This window comes from Poecilia reticulata, chromosome 10 (genome assembly GCF_904066995.2).
Source record: "Poecilia reticulata chromosome 10, P_reticulata-male-v2, whole genome shotgun sequence".
Lineage (NCBI taxonomy): Eukaryota > Metazoa > Chordata > Actinopteri > Cyprinodontiformes > Poeciliidae > Poecilia > Poecilia reticulata.
The window spans coordinates 10013025-10033567 of NC_088839.1; the positions used below are offsets into that span (position 1 = coordinate 10013025).

A 20543-nucleotide genomic window follows, 5' to 3' on the forward strand; every position below is an offset into this window, starting at 1 on the left:
GGAAAATATCTTTAAAGTCAACAGAAATCAAATAAAAACGTAAAGCTAAGATTATTGGCTTTACAATAAAAACACTGGACAACTTTAGAAATCAGTCTTATTGCTTTTTTTTTCTAGGTGGGCCATGTCTCTTTATTTGTTCTTGAAAATTATGTTAAAACATTTTTTTAAGTGTTCTTGAGCCCCACTTTTTAACTTCACTGAAACATAAATGTCTTTGTGCGAACAGGTTTCAATCACATTTTCCTGTAGCACAGATTAATGTTCAAATTCATTTCGCTTGAGTAGGTAGGCGTTACATGTTATACATGTGACAGACTGCTGGTCTGTCCAGGTTCTCACCTAAACAGGACTCAGTGGGTTTAGATAATAAATGCGTCTATGGATCATCTGTTACGTGTTATCTTTTTTTTAATTGTTTTTTTTACCAGTTTCATTTTGTATATTAGCTGTACTTAGAAACATCACAAAACCTTTAGGTTTTACACGACAAACATCCTTTTGATAACCCAGATTTCTAATTTGCAAATTTGCAAGCTCATTAAGTCAGCAATTTTTTGTTTGTTTGTTTTTTTGCAGGTCACTCTACTTAAATACGTAAATGTAAGCTGCAATCACGAAAAATGTATCACGATGTTGCTTGTAAGAGGAAAAAAAAAAACCAACATAACTTTTTGGTATTTTTAATTAATGAGCTCTTTCTCCACTGCTGGACAGAGCTGTTAAGTGATTTATGTTCAATCTGTCAATTAATCTCATACGCAGGAGACGATTTGAGGGCGTTGCCGTAGACTAATTATAAACCGCTACTCTTTGAAGAGAAATGAAGATTAGGCGTCAGGTTTATTTTTCTCATTCAAAGGGAGCATTTTATATTAGAGTAGCTTTCAAAAATCACTACAGCAGAAACACAAAGAAAGATCGTATGGAGAAATAAGCATAAATATTGTCCCAAAACACTCAAAAAGGACTTTCCAAGAACAAACTCCAGATGATGATCTGTTTTGATTTAACTTAGACACATATGCTTGATTTGTTTAGGACATACTTTTCAATGCAAGACACCTTCTGGAGTCTTGCATCTATGCTATTTGAGACTGTATAGCTTAGAAACAATTTGTGTTATCACTCTTTTCTTGCAAAAGAGGTTTTTAATCTCAAATGGGATTTTCCTGGTGAAACAAAGGTAAAAAAAACTTGGATGCTCTATTTTACAGCAGATGTAACAAGAGTCAAAGAAATACTGCGAACTGTAGTGAGCTACTGTGAGCGTGAAAAAAAAAATGTGCTGAGAAAAGCTTTGGGTTATCTTCCCAAAAAGTTCAGAAACACCCAACTGCAAGGAAATTATAATTGAATTAAAAACTTAATGTCATTTGTTAGTTCAGCTCCTGTCAGCCATGGAAAAAGTAATATTGCCCACCAGTTCAGCCACTAAAAGACACCTTAGAGATATCTCCCAGCTTTTAAATGAACAAAAAGAAAAATTATCCTCAATATGAACAGTTAGGGGTCGTTTGTACCAAAAAGCTATGAATATTATTTTCCTTTTTACCACTTTACCTAGAAGCTTCAAGCTGCAGTAGTAGGAACAAGAAGACAGTGTCTGCCCAACTCCCTCACTTTCTCCTGTTCTGGTTGCAAAAAATATCTTGGAATAACAAGAAAACTCTTGTCTGCTGCTTCCCTCCTATCACTCTTTCACACTCCAACTCCTTCTCTTTCTCTGTCCTTCCAGCACTACTCCTCCTCCCATAGTGTCACAGTCCATATGGTGCTGCAACACTGTTGGTCTCCTGTGGCCACACTTCCCACGATGCATCTGTGGCTCTGGGCTTTCGATGGAGCCGATAGGCTGAGAGTACTGAGGTATCGACCAGCTATCGCCCGATGTGAGGTCAGCTCGGTGCAGCACTGGAGTGTGTCCGAGTGGCACACACCACTGACTTTCAGTCTATCATGGACTCTGCCAATCAATCCTCAATTTTCTGCTCTTACCTTTGCCTCTATAGAAGTATGTCCTCGTGTCGTATCCCTTTCTTTGCAGCACATTTCTCCCTTTGCGCTGTGCTGTCGAGTATTTTGTTCCCCGAACCACCACGAGATTGATCCATTTCTCCTAATTTCTCTCGCAGCCACAAAAAGTGAGACATCACTGGTAGGTTTTGTCCTTTCAGGCTGCAGTAACAGTATTCCGCAAGGAACATTGGCGTTTTTTAAATTAATATTATTATTATTATTTGTGAGCTGTGTTTCAGTGTTTTTCTACTCTGCTCCACATTGTTGTGTTGCTGTGAGCTGGCTTCCTCTCCTGTCTGTTTCCATGCAGCGAAAACAGAGCTTAGCAGAGATCAATCCCATTGAGTCTGACGCTTTTCACCAGCCAAGGATCGATACGTTCTGTTTCATGTCCCCCCCCCCCCACCTCCTTTTGCAAAGTACACACAGGAACGCATGTACACGCAGACACACATGGGGACAGTATAAAGACATGGCTAAGGGAGCTGACCCAACCCTTCAGAGATGACCTATCGGCCTATCGGCTAACTTGCTCACCGGGGGATACAAAAGTTCATTATGACAGCTTTGCTAGTGCTAAATATCTGCTTTAGGCCTCGTGCTAAACTGCAGTAGGAAATCTGATTGTTTTTGCAGCTGACTAAGACGTGCTGACTTCAAAGAAAATAGGGGTTGAACCATCTTATCGTTTGAGTCAAGATGTACTTAATATTTGACAGAACAAAATTACTAAAACTTGTTTATCTACACATGTTGGAATAAAAACTTTATACCGACAAGCATTGGCAGTATAAAAAATTATTCTTTTTAATGGAAACTGCTACAATCCATTAGTTTGCATTTTATTTTACCAGACTTCTTTGTGCTTATGCTAAAATGTTTTGCTTGAAAACCTCTCTTTTATGCTTTTGGATATTTTTGTAATGACTTGGTACACTATAACATATAAAAAATAAAAAATAAAAAGCTGCCATTAGAGGAAGATTTTAGAATTGCATCAAATGGGTCACCAATCAGAGCACCGCTAGGTTAGCTTAGCATGAATTTTCCACCATTTGTACCGCTGTCACGCTGATGCACATCTACTTTGTTTCTATAGCAACTGCATTGTGAGCTCGGTGTAAATTATGCTCCAGCATTTACACAAATCTGGCAATGTGGCGCACGTAAACGGATTGCCAGCCTGGCTACCAGAGATCTTTTGGAGATGCAGAAAGACTCTCTGGTGCAAATATTGCAACGCAGAGATGACATGGACATCACACGAATCCACAAGTATAACTGGGACAACATTTAAGGAAGTGCTGCCCAAACGTGTTGCCCGTATATGTCTCCTGATATGCAGGAGCTTCCTTCAAACAGGTATGCCAAATACTTGAAGTGGCAAACATAATAACTATTTGACCTCTTGATTATGCTCAAAAAAGAACTGAACCTTCATGCTCGTACGTCATACATTCATAAAGTATGAAAAGAAGAAGAAAATAAATATGGCATCGGTTTTCAGCCCTGCATCCCGATATGCACCCCATTAAAAGGATTGAAAGCATTTGACTTATAAGGGTCCTCATGCTTCATTTTTTACATTTAGACACAGGAAGAAAATTATTTTATTTACGCTGATTTACATGAAAAGATAAGAAGCAGCACGACAGCAACTTCAAATCTGAGTGCACTGGGTAATATTTACAAACGTTCTCTGTTGCTCTTCAATGAAAGTATCATATTTTATATATGTTTTTCATGCGTAGACATAATGTATGTTACACATTGGCACCATATTGCATCCTGAATTCAAAAAGTTTACGGGCAATACTAAATAAGCTGTGAAAGTTGCTGGTGATGGCAAACTTATCGACATTTCAGTAGAATATACAGAGCGTCCTAATTAAGTTTTCGGCAATGCATATCGAACTGTCTTTTAAATAGCAAAAAACAAGCTCTGTCACCATGTAATACCTTCAGTCCAGCACAGTTAGGATTAAGCTTCTTATCTGACTGCACAATTATGCATTTCAGATGGATTATTTGCTCTGCAGACCCACCTTGCCTGGAGTACTCATCAGACTCATGGTGTACCAAATCTGTCACGCAGCCGCCATAGTGAAGCCTCTGCTCATGATCGAAGGCCTTCAGCGTCTCGCTGGAGCTGTACGACTTCTGGGTGGGCACGCGGCGCTCGTCTGCATCGAGCGAAGAGGTGTTGTACTGGGAGTCTTTGGAGCAGCGGCTCCCGGTGAGGGAGCGATTCCTCCGGTCTTTTAGATCCATGCTGATGCTGGGTTAAGTACGGTGATCCTCTGGGGTAAACGTTGCAGCGAAGGAGGGAAGCGTCAACGTTGAGGAGGGGGTGGAGAGGCCTCCTAAAGTGCCCCCCCCACAGTGTCCGCTGATATTTCGGTCACCTGAAAAACAAAGGAAGGAGGGGGAAGAGGAAAGAGCAGAGGAGTGAAAAGTTAGAGTAAAATTAACAGAGGTTCCGCCGTGACTCACTCTTGCCTTCCACTCCCAGCGGACCCCACAGGGAGAGTTAGGTAAGAGGGAGCTCTACGAATGGACATTTGAGCAACCAGGCAAATATACAACACATTGGAGTATTGACGCAGGATAAGTAAGGCTATTGTGGGGAGAAACAGAGCTGCCAGCCCTGTGGTCCACAGAGATACTCAGCCATCGACCGCGCTGATGAAAAATAGTCATCTGGCATACAAATCTATTCCATAAAAACAGTGAGCGACTCAAACACGGTCCAGTCAGCCCGAACTGAAGGAAGCCATGCACGAATTTCCACGAAAGCGGCTGAAAAAGACCGGGCGGTGTGACGGTGACGCAGTCAGATAGTCTGCATCGGAAGAAGGTAAAGGCCAAAGAAAGAGAAACGCTGCCGGATGCAACACGCAGGATGGAAGGGGAGGAGAAATGACTTAAGGGCATTGGAAGTCTCTCCCTCATTATCAGAGTGAGAATGGATCTGGCTCCCTTAGAGCCTGTAAGGGATAATCAAACACACCCAAATGCACGCACTCACACAAACAGCACACAACAAACACACACAGTGACGTGTATTTAAAGATCTGCACAGAAAATGGTGTCACCTGAACTCGCCGTGGCCTACATCCCGACTTGCAAAGACATGCCTGTTTTTTTGCAATTACCTCAGCACTTATTGTTTGATCTGTTCGCTCTAGCAACGCCAGCAACCATTTAATTTCCAAAACCATATCATTTATGAATGCAGGCTATAAATGAACATGATGCTAATAAACCATGATACTTTGTCGAACAGCCTTGAGCAGTGCAATACGCTCGGGAGCCGAAGTTCAAAGAACAACAGCGCGAGAACCAGCTGAAATTGACAGGAACACTTCCAGCGGCTGCCGGGATTTGATATTCACGGCAATAAATAGGTCATTCACGGTTCTATTACTTGAGGCTGAGGAAAGTCTGGTCCACCCACTGCATTAGAGCCGAGCATTGTGTTTTCAATCTCTCAAAGCTTCTCGGTCTGGACGGCACTCAGCACATATCAGAGCGGGAGAGGGCATTTCTGAAGAACAGCCATCAGCTGATTTTGAATATGTTATGTTGCTAATTGCATGCTCCAATGGGAGAAGCACAAGAGCGGAGACAAAAAGAAGAAAAAAAGCACACAAAAAAAGCGAGGTTTTAAAATGTGAGTCAATCTATTCTATGAGGGCTCATTTTAAAATGCTTGGAAGGTAGTATTGAAAAGTGCCCTGCTATGTCCATTGATTAACAGTAGGTATTAAGTCTCATAAAGAGCTCGTTATTCTCAGGCATCCATCACACAGGCTATTAGGAGTTCAACCTTAATGTGTTTGTACCTTGTATGGAGGACGAGGAAATGGAGTGGGATACGGGCTCAGGAAATGCGGAGACACTTTGACTGGTAATATCCAAACAACGGACGAGAGTATGTAGAAGAGCCGCCGCGTCGGTCAGCAGTTGTATGTTGAGGGAATAATTGGTTTCGGCTGTTTTAAAGTGTTGGTTTAAACTCTGGGGAAACAACATGAGCTTATATTTAACAGTAAAATAAGCTTGGAGCTGAGTTCGTTTCCCAAAAGTCCAAGAAATGGACTGGTTGCATTATTCAGCGTGATGACAATTGGATTGTTTGGACTACAAAATGACAATTGTTCTCAATAACTGATTTATGACAGCATTTTAATTCTTTCCAAGCCTGTCAATATTAGAGGCACAGTGGCAACCTCAGTGTAATCCTCGATAGAGGAGGACAATGAGAATCGGCTGCACGCACACGCATACACACGCATTCACAGGCATACACACATCCTCAGCAAGCATCTCCTTCTCCAGGAACACCAATTGTTTTTAGATCCCAAAACCACATCGGAGTTTTTTTTTTTGGTTTTATGAAAATAAAGATGGACTTCAATGATGAGTGGAAGATGATGCTTGTTAAAGTTGACCTAAAGAAACAACAATAACAATACCACTGAGTTCTCCCACTTGGACAACAAAGATGGCTTATTTATGGCTACAACTACACATACAGCATGTAAACAAGGACCTTAACAATGTTCTATTTGGACAGCAAAGAGGTTGGTCTCCTGCGAAACCTTTACCTTAATGTCTGATATCGGATCTAATGGAGTAATGACAGTGGGGAGACGACCGCTATTTATTGGTCATAACAGAATTTTGTTCAAATGGACAGCTTAGTCACACTGGAGACACGCCGCTGTCCAAAAAGTCATACTTTTACACTTTTCATACTTGCTTAGGCAAATCCTCTGCTTCACTGGGAATCAAAAGTCTTGGAAAGCTGCTGCACAGATTTGTCTTTATGCATATTTTTAAATATATAAACTGATAACAAATGACTTCATACTTGTTAAAAACAGGGAAATTGTTGAAACATTTACCGCCAGCCACATTTGACAAGAGTTGAAGCTGTACTACATTCCCTCTGGGAAACCCGTTTGTCCTGATTATGCCGAGAATCGATGAATTGGTTTCCGAAGCCTGAGAGAAATGACCAGATCCCAACACTATTCTGAGGCAAAATTGATCTTGGATATTTCCAAAAGACCAGCAATTGCTTGACCTGGCCTGGACGAGAGCACGACAAACACGTCAACTTGTGTTTGTCACATGCTGGGTGTGTTAGCTAGCTGTGACAGTTGACCCTGGTTTTGTCAGATACACTGCAGTTAAGCATGAGAAAGAAACTTACCAAATTTCTTTGAATACATAAACTTAATAAAAAAATTTAGAGTATTGTAAGCTTCCAAGCCAAGCAACATGGTTTGATGAAGCAATTCATTCAATAAAAAAATACAAAATAAAAACACAACAATCTTACGTCATCCTAGACAGCGCACTCATTATTCTATCAACCACAACATCAACAATACTTATTAAAACATTTATAATATGGCTACTGCCCGGTGCATGCTACTCTGACTGATTTGTATATGAGCCTGGTTGCTGGTGGATTATTGTCTATTTCTATTTTCTTTTTATTGATCTTCTGTGTGGGCGGCTAAAGTGACAGCACTTTAGTCCAAAGCTAATTCCCCCAAAGGGACTGTAAAATAGGCTATATATTGTATATCCTTTACATTGCAAACATATTTCATTTTTATGTTGTTTTTGCAATGACTACTCCATAAATATTAATTGATTTATTGTTTTTTCCACTAAAGCAGCAGCAAAACAATCCAGTTCCTAGCACTGCTGCTGTTTTAAGGCAGAGGACTCTTATAGGAAGCCTTTGTTTGTTGTAGCTGTGAGGGATTGATAGGGAGGACCCTAATGCAAGTAAGGCTCCAAAGGCAGGTGGATAATGGTGAAACTGACTGCTCTGACATGGGGAAAAATGAAACCTGGTACTATTTATATAGAGGACTGTAAAGGACTGACACCAGGCCGGACTGGTGTGATAACAAGGAACCTGGAACCTTGTGTGCAGGAAGCACAAACCAAAGGAAAAACTGGCACTTCCATGGAACAGTAGAAAAAGAAACCCTCAAAAATAAACATATCTAAACCGAGCAGCAAAGAAAAAGCATAGGATTATATTTTAGGATTTACCCTAAAGGACATATACTGTACACATAAATATCCAGGTAAACCATTTAATTAAAGATTTGCTGCTCAGCGCGATTGAAAAACAAGATGAAAACTTAAGAGATCACAATAATCGGTTGTCAAAAATGGTCAGTACAAAATAACCAGAAGTGCAACGGCACTTGTCTTTATTGTTCGTTTCACTCCCTGGCCACATTCATTGTGGCTATTCATCTTTAAAACGTGTTTGAGAGTTGTGACTTTATAAAGAGAAGACTGATGCCTAATGTTTGATTATTTTCACTCAGTTGATAATGCATACATGGTGGTAAACACACACACACACGCACGCACGCACGCACGCACGTGCGCGCACACACAGACACACACGCACAAATACATGCATTTTTCTTCGTTGCTCAGTTTAGAAAAGTTTACGCACAAAAAACTGAACACTACCTGTCGGCTACACGCGTACTCGTCTAATGATCCGGACAGCAACGGCTGACAGATGGACAAACAGATCTGCCACTGAAACGGCACACAAACATTAGGCCAAGCTCACAGGTAGTTTCCTTGACGGCTGAGAAAAGAGTTGCACAAAGGAGAAAAGAGAGCATAAAGTGACCGTGAAACCCAGGCAGAATGAGAAATGTAATTGTACGGTGACGGAGAGAACGAGGAATTCATTTTCAGAATTACACAGGTGAGGTTTGGAGAAGATAATGACCTTTTTCTTTTTCTTCAAATAAAGGCTGTAGATGATATGTGATGTAAACACAGTGTCAGTTCACTGTAACTACAACTCGCATTCGGTTAATAGGAAGTTAATGACATAACAGGATTATAGAGCTACAGACAAGATGGGTTTTTTTCCCTTTCAACTCGAGCTGTATTGGGAAATAAAACAACACAGGATTTCATAGGAAAACTGATTTTTGAAGGTTTTATAAGACGCATACAGTAGATGTATGTTTTTTCCGTGCTTTGAATTTATGTACACCATTTAATTAATGATTATTCGATATGAATTAGATTGCATTAAAAATCAGGGATGGGAGGGAAAGGAAAAATTCAACTGTATATTTCATGCTCACTAAAATAATGTCAAAGGAAGGCTTCACACAGGGAAAGGAGCATCTCTCAAATACGTGCATTGGTGCATTTATGGCTCAACATTGCCTCAGGTACTTTGTGTTTTATTGCATCATGCCTCCAATCTGCCTGAAGACACTGCAGAGGCACCCAGCTCTGGGTAGGATGCTGATCGTAATCAACCAGGCCTGGCTCCGCATATTATTGCACTGCATTTGTAATGGTTACATGTACATTGGCATTATACCCAAATACAATTAACTGCAAAAGATCTCACACCCAGCCACTGCTCTCATTTTTTTATTATTTTTTTCAAATAAATAAGCATGAAGAGGACGTGGAAGCGCAGGCATCGATGAAGCTCAGGGGCCATCACACTGTGGGACACTTCCTGTCCAGATGACTCCCAACTGCAGCCAACTTGGAGGACGCTCCAACAGCATTAAGTCACTCTCAACATACGGTAGTACAGAACCACCTACCCTGAATTCTCATAGACTACGAAAAAGAAGACAAAGCAACGGTGATAAGACTTAGAAATAAATAACTGGAGGACATTTCTGGACAGATTTTCATCTGTTTGTGCCGTCTTGACAACTTTTTGTCTATTAGAGTCTAACTGGAGCTTGAAGTGCAAACAGTCTCAGGCTTTTCAGCAAAACTTAAAAACAATCATTTAAAAAGGTAATGCTAAGTGGTAAGAAAGAGAGACAAGTAAACGTGATCTGTCTGTGCGGAAGCATAGAACAAAAACAGGCTCCATCTATATCACAGTGTTTTAACCAATCATGTTTGTTGGTGTATCTAAAAATGAGTCTTTAGTGGATCAAAGCATACATTACTTCAAAGAAATGTGTGAAACATCAAGTCCTTCAATGTCTACGAAGTGTGTGTGTGTTGTTTATGATGTGCCGCTGTGACATATAGTGAATGTTTCTCTGGTTGAAGAGAGCACAACGTAAAGGGGGTTCATAGCCTCAGGATCTCAATTTTCTTCTTTTCTGATCACCTTGGGATGGATTTCAACTCAATATTCGCAGTTTATGTACACAATAGTGGCGGCATGTGGTTGTAAATCATAAGCTGAATCAATAAGAAAAAGGACCAAATCTGCAAACATATGAGTCACTTCAAACATCTGGCTTAGAAAGTAAATCTTCATCAGCACAGACAGAGTGTTTGCATATCACAGCATGAGATTATGAATAGTATCATCCGGTCAGGTGTGCCATATTTGTGAAGCATTACGTACATTTCACAATGTCTCATATGTGTCATTCAAAGCTGCATTTTTCATTAGTCTTTTTTTTTTTTTTACATAATTGATCATGTAGTAAAAGTTATAATATTAGATGCATAGAAAACGCAATTCTGTAAAGATATTTACTTACTGGCTTGTATCTTTGTTTTACATTGTTGCACAAGAAAGATACACAACAATTAGTTCTTTTTTCTTAACAGCATGCATGAAGCTAATCTATTATTTGGACAATTTTAAGTTGTCTGCTTGTTTGAAGTGTTTTAAATGACTTCTCTGTGAACTAGACGAGAGTTTTAAAATTGTCCCATGCAATCTGAGGGTTCAAAAACAAGAGACTGTAATGCAGCCCTTAAAGCACTTACCTAGCTCATTTAATTTAATTGTAACAACAGCAAAACCAGCAACCAGCTAAAAAGACTGCAGGCTGCAAGCCTGCTAAAACACAGCGTGGAGCCTTTCCATCAGAAAATTCACCCATTCTTCCAAAACTCTGTCAACAGGAGATGAAATTGTTCATTTGAAAACTTTTTTTTTTTTTATACTCGTCCATGTTTCTTCTTTTATAATATGAATGAAATTTGTATTTGTATAGCAGAAAATAAAAAAGTGGCCTTTTGAAAAACCAGGCCCTGTTATCAGAAATTACAAAATTGGAGCTCTGAAGTATTTGGCTTCAATTTTCTGCTGCTTCGTGTGTGTGTGTGTGCGTGTGTGTGCGCACACACAGTCGCTCAAATTAAGTTGTTTACACAGTTTGTTCACAAAGACAAAGCCTGGAAGAGTCTGAATGACTGGGAGAAACAAAAGAGTAGACACAGAGAGCTGTGCATGGAGAGGTCGCATGAGAATAGAGGGGGAAAAAAAACAACAAATCCTTGAATCAGACTTGTATTCAATTACAGATCATCAAAAAAGTGGTGCGCATCTTGACTTAAGGAAAAAAAGAAAAAAAAAGACACCCAACTGAGAGTACAAATATAGTCGAGATTAAAATATTTGTCAAACGGTTCAAGCTAGAATCCAGTTACACATTTAGATTTGCAAACAAAGGCAGCATCCACTTCACTTTACTTCCCCTCTTAACATGTAAAACCTTACCGTAATGTAAAATGTAGAAGGAATAATTTACTTTTAATTGCCAAAAGTATCATTTATTCTTGAAAGCAAGGGTTGTGTGTGCATTCCAGGTATATCTCTTTAAAGACATACAGTTTAAAGAGAATTAATTTATCTTATTTCTAGCTAAATGTATAATTGCTCTCTGAACTCAGTTATTTCCTGCATAGCATACAGTTCACTAAGCCCCATGTGAGCTTTGCTTTTTCACTCGACTCTGAATAAAAGTGTTCCTTTTCCACAAGAGTCATACATCACGCAATCTCAGGCACCTCTGAAAGTGCATACATGTATCCTTACACACGCAAGGCAAGGCAAAGCAAAGCAAAGGGATGGCGAAGGGAAACGTGTGAATGGCTTGAATTCAGCTGGAAACCGACTTCCATTCTGGACCCAAGAGCTTCTGTGAGCCAAAGCCTGAGGAGAGCAAAGGGCAGGAAACATTTCAGCTGTCTCTCTTCCACACATCTAACCAAATACCTTACAGATGAAAAAAATAAATCGGCTCATACAGACGTGTGATCTATCACTTTACGCTACTCTCTAACACATCCAGAGCTGTCGATTTGTTTTCATAATTCTTGCATTGGCAGAGTTCAATTATTCCATGCAGCCTGGGTTTAAATGTCAAAGAGTGCCATAATGTGCAGAAAACCATGCCAAACTTCCCATCCTATTTTTAGCTTCTTGTTAGCAAGTGAGCACATAATGACTGTGTGGACACTTTTTTTTTCCTTTTACAAATTAGGGTTCCTTTCATCTGCACTGGCACAACAATAAGGTCACTCTAAATATAAAACAAGATGCAACGCTGTGTAATGGTACCAGTTCTAATAAGTTTTGTGTCCCTGAGAGTTGTTATGCTTCCAAAGAATGGAAGAACAATAGCTTATCTCCAATTCACAACTGAAAAGTTAATGGGACATGACTTTTTAGTTCCCCTACGTTCTTTTTCTTCTTCTAATTATAGAATTTTGGAAGAGTATTAATGTTAGACCTTGATTTTTCCACAGTTTGTAATAGCAAAAGTAGCGCATCATTTTGAAGTTTAAAGTCTGTATGTATTCAGCCCCCTACTCCCTAAATAATCCAAGAGCAACCTAATAAGCCAATAAGAGCTACCTGCTTTTAATATAATCTCTGTCTGAAGGCAGCTGGTTTTTGAAAGGTTCAAGTATAAAACAATATTCAAAGTTTTGAGCATCACAAAGAGCACAAAGAGTCTATCGTGAAAATGTAAGCGGCCTGGCCCAACTACGAACCTACCGTCACGTGTCTCTCCAAGCACTCTGACTGTACAAACAAGGAAACACACACAAGAAAGTATCTCCTTTAATAGAAAAAAAATCAAGAAATTGTTGAAAGAATTAATTTAATGAATTTAGAATTCTCAATTTAAGTTAATTGGGAGAGCTGAGTACAACTGAATGCGTTCAGAAATGTATTTGTATGAAGAAAATATTCAAAAATAAAATAATGCACAATTGCCACATCGTGTCGTTTTGACACAAAAAATGCTTACATTAAGGGTTGTAACATTTCAAAGTATGAAAAGGTCAGAGGGGTTCTAAAACTTTTGCAAGACGCTTCATTAACTGTATCCTTTATGCATCTATGCATCTGTCTTAGCTGTGCTGAGTATTGTACGTGAATAAGGCTACGTCCCCCGAGATGCTCAAGTCTGAACGCGGCGGTCATGAAGCACCGCTGAGGTCAACCAAGAGTGCAGGTTACGAGTCAGACATCCCAAGGTTTGCTTATGTGACTCACGGTCTCTGCAGGGAGCCGAGTGGATGAAAGCTGCCGCATGGATCGGGAGCCGTGAGCGGATCTTATCCACCTTCATTTCTCTCTCCCCCTTATGCCTCCCATCTCATCCCCTCATTTGCTGGGACGGAAATGAACGAAGGCAAGAATGGGAGGGTGTGGAGATGGGAGAAATCCATCCCTTTCTCCTCCTTGCTCTCGGTGCCTGTGTAATCTCCAGACTGGGCTGCAGAGTGCCACAGAGCCTCTGTTTATTAGACTAATCCTTAAATCCACATTCTGCAGGCCTCACGAACGCCTCGCAGAGCTCTAATCTGACTCAAAACAAAGGGATTAGAGACGACAAGGTCCCTCTCTCTGTCTCCCTGCGTCTGCCAGAGTGCGCTCAGGGTGACGCACACATGTTCTAGGAAACACACTTGCACTGTTGCGTTACTTCTGCCTCCCTCTCTCTCTCATACCCACATTTGCTAAAGACTGATTGGCACATGCATGCAACCCCACACACACGCATGCACACGCAAACTTACTGTTAACACAAGCTGGCTGTAACAAGACAGGCAGTTAGAGCCAAAGTGCAAACAAACTGGGTAATTACACATAGCTCAAAAACTCATGGGAGAAATGACGGACAAGATGAGAATGAGCTGTGGGAATGGGACACGGCTGCAGCAGGGAGGATATAGTTGGAATAACCGAACAAACAAGCTTCCATTATGAAGTCGGCCTGTTGCAAAAAGCAGCTGAGGTGTGGAATTATTTTACTCACCAGCGAGAAATGCCAGAGGTCCACCTAAGGGGCAACTGGCTGTTACAGTTTTTACACAGAATAAAGTGCCAACAAATCAATATTTGTCGAGTACTTATCTATATTAAAGGACCTACACACTAGCAGCGCGGCGCAGCTTAATATTTTTTCCAAATTTACGCCTTAGCTCGAGCTTTTCCCAAAACCCATAAAAGTCCATTTCAGTCAGATGTCAAAGTTGGCGACAGGTTTACAAGAAACTGCTCGTCATCGACTCGGCACGGTTTCTGTTACACTTCCATTTTGTTTTTTTTCCACGCAATATGTCGAAGCAATAATGTACAGAAAACACAATGCAATTGAGTTCACTCAATTTTTAATCCCTATTTTACTCTAATCTTTAGTAACACTGGCTCCATTTTGCAAATGTAGCATGTAATAGTGTTGAGACGGCAGCTCAGTTTATTTTCTGGCTACTTTCACACGACGGTTTGGCTTGTGATGAGAAAAGTTTGAATTACTTTTTGTCTTTTTCAGTCAGACACAAAATACGGAGCAAGACAGAATAGCAGCCGGGTGTAAGGTCGCAAACATCGTGCTGAACGTGGTCTGTCTTCTGCCAACTTAGAAGCGTAGCATTCAAGACAATCGTTTCAGTCAGCTAACGTATATTAAAACAGAATCAAACAATCTGGTGTTCAAAGCTTAAACTAACCATGATCATCCATTTTTCAGTCAGGAATCAAACCTCAACATATAAATCAGAAAAGGTGTTCTTCACATGAGATATGGAATGGCAGGTAGGACATGCTAACAGTCACTAGCCAAACAAGCTAAGAGAAAGGTTTCCTTTATCGTTTTATACCTTTTAACTCCAAAGCTGCCTGATTATTACATTATGCTAGTGCTATGTGTGTTACTCATTAATCCAAAGTGTGACTGAGACACCTGTTAATGCAGATATCACTGACATGGATAGAAGCCATTATTGATCTTCACAGAGGTGCTAGCATGAAATTACAAACTCTTTAAGCTGGAGGTTCAGCTGTTAGTGGATTTTTTCCTACTTGGAATGCCAAAATTCCAACTTAAGGACAAATGGATTAGACCACTGAAGCAGTGTGAGTGCACACACTGATGTACACACAGCAGGTACATCAGTAAATGTTAATGCCCCTTTCTGTCTCACTCATGTAGTTTCTAAATCAGATATGTGTGAATGGTTATCTTTCTAAGTTACATTACTAATCCTCAAGTAGAATCGTTCTTTTGATGCAAATCTGAACATATTTCAGTTTTTTTTTTTTTTTTTTTAAGAATGAGTTACTGCTGGCTAGCGCATCCAGCACGCCGCAAAGCCAAGAAAAAACACCTGCTAGGTCCAAAACAGCCAAAAATCCTTTTAAAAATTTAATCAGCAGCAATAAGTCTCTATTTAGTCAAGACCAAAACCTCGTCATCATCTGCATTTTAGAGCTTCAGTAGGCTGTAAAAAAAAAGAAGAAAAAAAGACGGAAATCCTTCTCTGTAATTCTATAATTCATAAGCACTTGTTAATTTTCCGCTGACTGGGACAGTCTTGGCTGTGTTTTATAGTCACTCATTATAATGTTAGTTTTTGTCCAATTCTCTGTGTGATTGTGTAGAGCGCAGCAGTAAAGTAAAAAAAAAAAAAAAAAGGAAAAAAAATGTTTTTGAGCCATCTGCCACCCTGAAACTTACACCATGGCGGGAACACAACATTTTTATGTATGTTTCAAATTACTGGAGAAAGATAAGTCTTGGTGACAGAAAAAATAAAATAAATACATTTTCGTTAACGCTCATCAGAGAATATTCAATCCCAAAGCAGGAAGCGCGTTTTAACTTCAGCTATAAATGTGTGTGACACTCTCATTTTATTTCTAGCAACAGTGTATTTGCTCAGATTATGTTGATATTCTCTCCACTCTCATCTGGCTTTGCTCCACTCCTGACATATGACCCTGTGGAGAACTAACCAGGTACATTGAAAAGATGGACATATTTTTATATTTATTCAACCTCCTACATGTGATAGGTTCTTTTTCAAGCGGGGGGAATATTTATTTAACATATATTTTATATCGGAGAGCTTATCAAGAAATATTATGCAATCTGACGATCCCTGGACTCCTCCAGCTGCTGTATTCAAACTTTTTGTAATTGTTGATTACCTGTGTGCCATTTGAATCAATAAGGTGGAAAATGGTAAGATTTTAAGCTACTTTTTTATTATTTTTATTTTTGCCCACCCATGTAATTACATACATGCTATGATTTCGGCAGCAGTTTAACTTCGTCATAATGCACAGAACAGATGGAGACGTTTTTGAAATTAAGATTCTGCTGTTTGACCTTATCCTTCCACATCATGTCATTGTACTGATTGCAGTGTTATCATTACCAATTTATTTTTGAAGCTGAAAGCTTCAGAATTTCATCATTTCTCCATATTGGTAAACTTTTTTTTTTTTTTTTCCCCGGACACTTTTAGTTATGAGACAAAGAATTCCCATCACTTATTACTCTAAAACTTTCATTTATCCTTGCTGTTTGTGAGTATTTCCACTACACACTATGAAACAGTCATTATGTCAGCAGACGATAAGTGATCATTCCTCTCACACTGCGGTGACGTCAACTGAGGCCTCACTCAGTGGCCAAATGCAAGTGAGAGAGAACATCCTCTTGAGAAAAGAAAAGCCTACATTTTCAGCCAGTCAACTCAGATTATTTTGTCACAGCGACTACAGTTTCACAGATAGGTCTACATGAAACAACTTTTAAAGGGATTCTGCAAATACAAACTTCCACAGTCTATCACTTTTGAAATGAAAGGAAAAACATATAAAAACAGTAAAAAGAAAATCCATTCTTCGAAACACTTAAATGCATCTGCAAGGGAATATAAAACACTTGCACATGCAGCAGCACATCATTTATTGTAAAATCAAGTGCAATGTATTAGGACTGTGTGTGTTTTTTTTTAGCATCCTAAAATACTTTTTTCCTTTCCTACAACACAGATACAGCTATAAACAGATGATTAGCATTAAACTCCTATCTCAGGTAAAGCAATAGGAAACATGCTCCAGATTATTTTAAACCAAAGTGATTGAGTCACAACGTGGAAAGCTGGAAGGATGAAGTCGTACAGGCTTGGCTCCACATCCGACAAAAGAATAATTGTAAAGGAAGGTCATGTGAAATTCGAGAAACAAATTTCACATGAGAAATGGATATTATCAGAGGAGGGGGGGGGGGGGGGTCACACAGCCAACGCTGCCTGTTCTTTTATTCACTGGGGGAATCCCTCCTCATCTTCATTCTGCGTAACGTCGCAAACGCCGCAAAGGTCCGGCCGTGTGGCTGCGTGCGCCGGGGCGTTCACCTAAGCCCCAGAAACTTGTGCAGCACAGGGAGTCAGGGCAAACTTTGCTGCGGTTCTGTCAGTGAGTTATTAAAACAATCGAGAGCTGACAAGCCCTGCATTCTGTCGCAGGCGGAGAGGGCTATGGCTTAATAACTCAGTGTCACGCCTTGACATTCTTACCATCTGTCTGGGTAAAATATTCAAATGTGCAATAAATGTCACTGGGGACAGACGGTGACAGTGTCTAATTAACACTATGACAGAGGTGACACACTGGAGGCAATGACTGGCTTTTACTGTACAACTTGCATCGCCTTTGTGTGCGTGCGTGTGCGCCGAAACCTCCACACAGAGGTGAAATCTTGAAGCGCACAGTAGCTTTTTTTTCTCTGTCATCCTGTCTCTTTAGAGGAAAGTCGGTGATTGTTTAAGTAAACAGAAAAGTGTAGCGGGAAGACACATTTTTAAAAAGTGTAAATGACAGCAGCTATAGGGGCTGTGCAACCCTGGAGCGGTGAATAAATGCCAGAGAAGATTCATTTCCTCAGGCTGAAATGTCAAACGGGGAGGGTGAGGATAGAGGAAAACCAGATTATCGGCCTTAAGCGGGTCTCCTAATCAACTCTGATGGCCTACAAAAAGCGAACAAGCCGATTCTTGTTTTAGTTTATCAATTTGAGTGTTTTGGGCCACAATTGTGTGACAAGATGAATGAAAAGTTGCTATATTTAAGGGCCTGTTTAATCAGAAATATGACTTCTGATTTTAATAGGGGAAGGTTTTTGCTTCTTTCTGCTCCTTTTCATTCATGATTTCCTTTGGTTGTTATGTGAACTATTCATATTAATCAATCAGTGAATGAAACAAAAATTAAAATGAAGATAAAATGAAACTTAGCCATAAAATTTGGGTTAATTTTTTTTGCAGAAGTTTAAGTTCCTTCTTAAAACAATAACATTTTCCTCACTGCCATACATTACAGGTTGACACTCTGGCCCATCTCTTAACTTACTCCCCATAGTCTATCAAAACCAGATACTTCGGCTCCTGCAAAGTACTTACGCTGAACTCAACATCGGCAATTATTGTAAAGAGAATGTCAGAAAAAAAAAGAAAAAAAAAGTTGAATTACAGTGATCATTCTGCGATTACTATAAGTCTGGCACCATGAGTAAAGAGGGTTGCAGTGTTGATGAAGGTTCCCGTGGCAGCAGAAGCTGGTGAGTCAGCACCAATATGTCACTCACAGAAAGAATTGCAGAGTTCTGAGATTATACGCTACTCACCATTAAAAACCGCTTGTCACACATGCAACATGAAGGATGGGGGTCTCTGCGTAGGCCATTTTTCTGATGATACTTTACACCGTATTTCATGCTTTGTTGAAATTTAAACCGCATAATGAGCTAATTGCTTTAATGGCCGTGTGCTTTTTGATGTGCTGTCCTATCAACAGAATTTGCTTTAGCTTTCTAACACTTAAACACGCAGCTCTTCTTCCCCAGTTTCCCTCTCAGAACACTCTTTTCTCACTTCCCCTCTCGGTATTCTGTGAGAGGCTATTGTATGAAGCACCTTTAATGGGTTTGTCAGGAATATATTGGACTTCAGTATGAGATTTTGACATGCCGTGTATGTATGTGTGTGTGTGTGTGCCTTTCGGATTGTCACGTTAAGGTCCAACATTACGGCGCTTTTCCACTTGTGTTGCTGCACACACTCGCACTCCAAAGCCATTAGGATTCTATACAAAAATCCTGAAGCTGACAACTTTAAAGCTGAGAGCGTTGCAATCGACAGGCTTGGTCTCCCAACAAGCTGGTCTTTCAGCTCTCGATCTTTGGTGCGGCATCGTTCTCGGCTGGAACTACAGCAACACTTGCTTTCGCACGCACATTTTGACTCCGTTACTCGATCCGCTCTCGCCAGCCTACATACACACGGGCGCGTGCGTCGCACCAGTATCTCTCGGGCCTACCAGTAAACTCGCGCCCGCGTGGCTCTGCCTTACCAGCGCTTGTGTACGGTGAATACTTCTAATGTGTACCAACTCATCGTCTTGGAGTGTTTGTGCCCTTGGGGGCCAATAGAAGACAGCTCTGGCCTGCTTCAGCACCAATGACATAGCTGACTGGTCCCATTTAACATGCTAGATTTAGCTTCATTAGAGAGGATGTGGCTGGAAAGGCACACAGAAGAAGTGAAATGAGGGGTAAGAGGCGGAGACTGCTAGGCATTTGCAAAGGCCACTTTGCATTAGAGCAGGACAAAAAAAAAAAAAAAAAGAGTCAGAGCTGTCTCATGAAGATAGTTCATAAAACAGGCGTACCCACAATGGCTGCCCAGCAGAGAGAAATAGATGAATGTGTGAAATTAATCCAGCGGCCGGAGTCACATTGAATCCGAATCACAATGGCTGGAATTATCGCTGTTATTAATATTATACGGTAAAACGTAAAATCTGTCAAATAAAAAACTAAAGAAAAAATACAGAAAATACTTTAAATATTTATCTAGAATCAATGAGAAAACATCCATAGCAAAAAAAAAAAAAAAAAAAAAGATTTAAAAATAAGACATACCTCAGAAATTTGGATTTTTTTGACACTTTGTCATATACAAACCCAAACCTTTTAGTGTAATGAGCTGGGAATTTATCCCAAAGACGAACATAAAAAATTAATGACAGGAAAATAACACACTGCAATTAGTTTGGCAAGTCTACAGGAGTTAATCTCTACTAGCATTGAATGTTGCAAGACTGAAACAGCTGCAGATTCTTCTTTTACAAAACAGTTTCACTTTTGTTGTATTAAATGGAAAATGACTGAACAGTAGCTTTCTTAGGTCCTGCCATAGATTCTACACTGATTTAGGTCTGTACTTCGACTGGGCCATTCTAAGACATAAATATGCTTACCTAAACCAGCTCTGGTTGTATGTTTGGGCTCATTATCTTGCTAGAAGATAAATTCCCAGGATTCAGAGTGATGCTTTGCAGGATTGTTAGCGTTTAGATCAAACAGTTCAACTACGGTTTCATCTGACCTTATTATCATGTTGCACATGTTTATCGCGTCTCCTGT

The 20543-nt window shown here is 40.0% G+C and overlaps 1 protein-coding gene across 15 annotated transcripts in view; it reads right to left on the bottom strand.

The window, feature by feature from the left end:
• Positions 1-20543, bottom strand: part of tenm2a (teneurin transmembrane protein 2a) — a 284579-nt gene that overhangs the window by 212631 nt on the left and 51405 nt on the right. For all 15 annotated transcript variants that reach the window (XM_081611630.1, XM_081611631.1, XM_081611635.1 and 12 more), the window contains exon 2: positions 4065-4424. In XM_081611630.1, the coding sequence (XP_081467756.1) occupies positions 4065-4290 (226 nt within the window). In that variant the 5' untranslated portion in view covers positions 4291-4424. The remainder of the gene's footprint in view (positions 1-4064; positions 4425-20543) is intronic.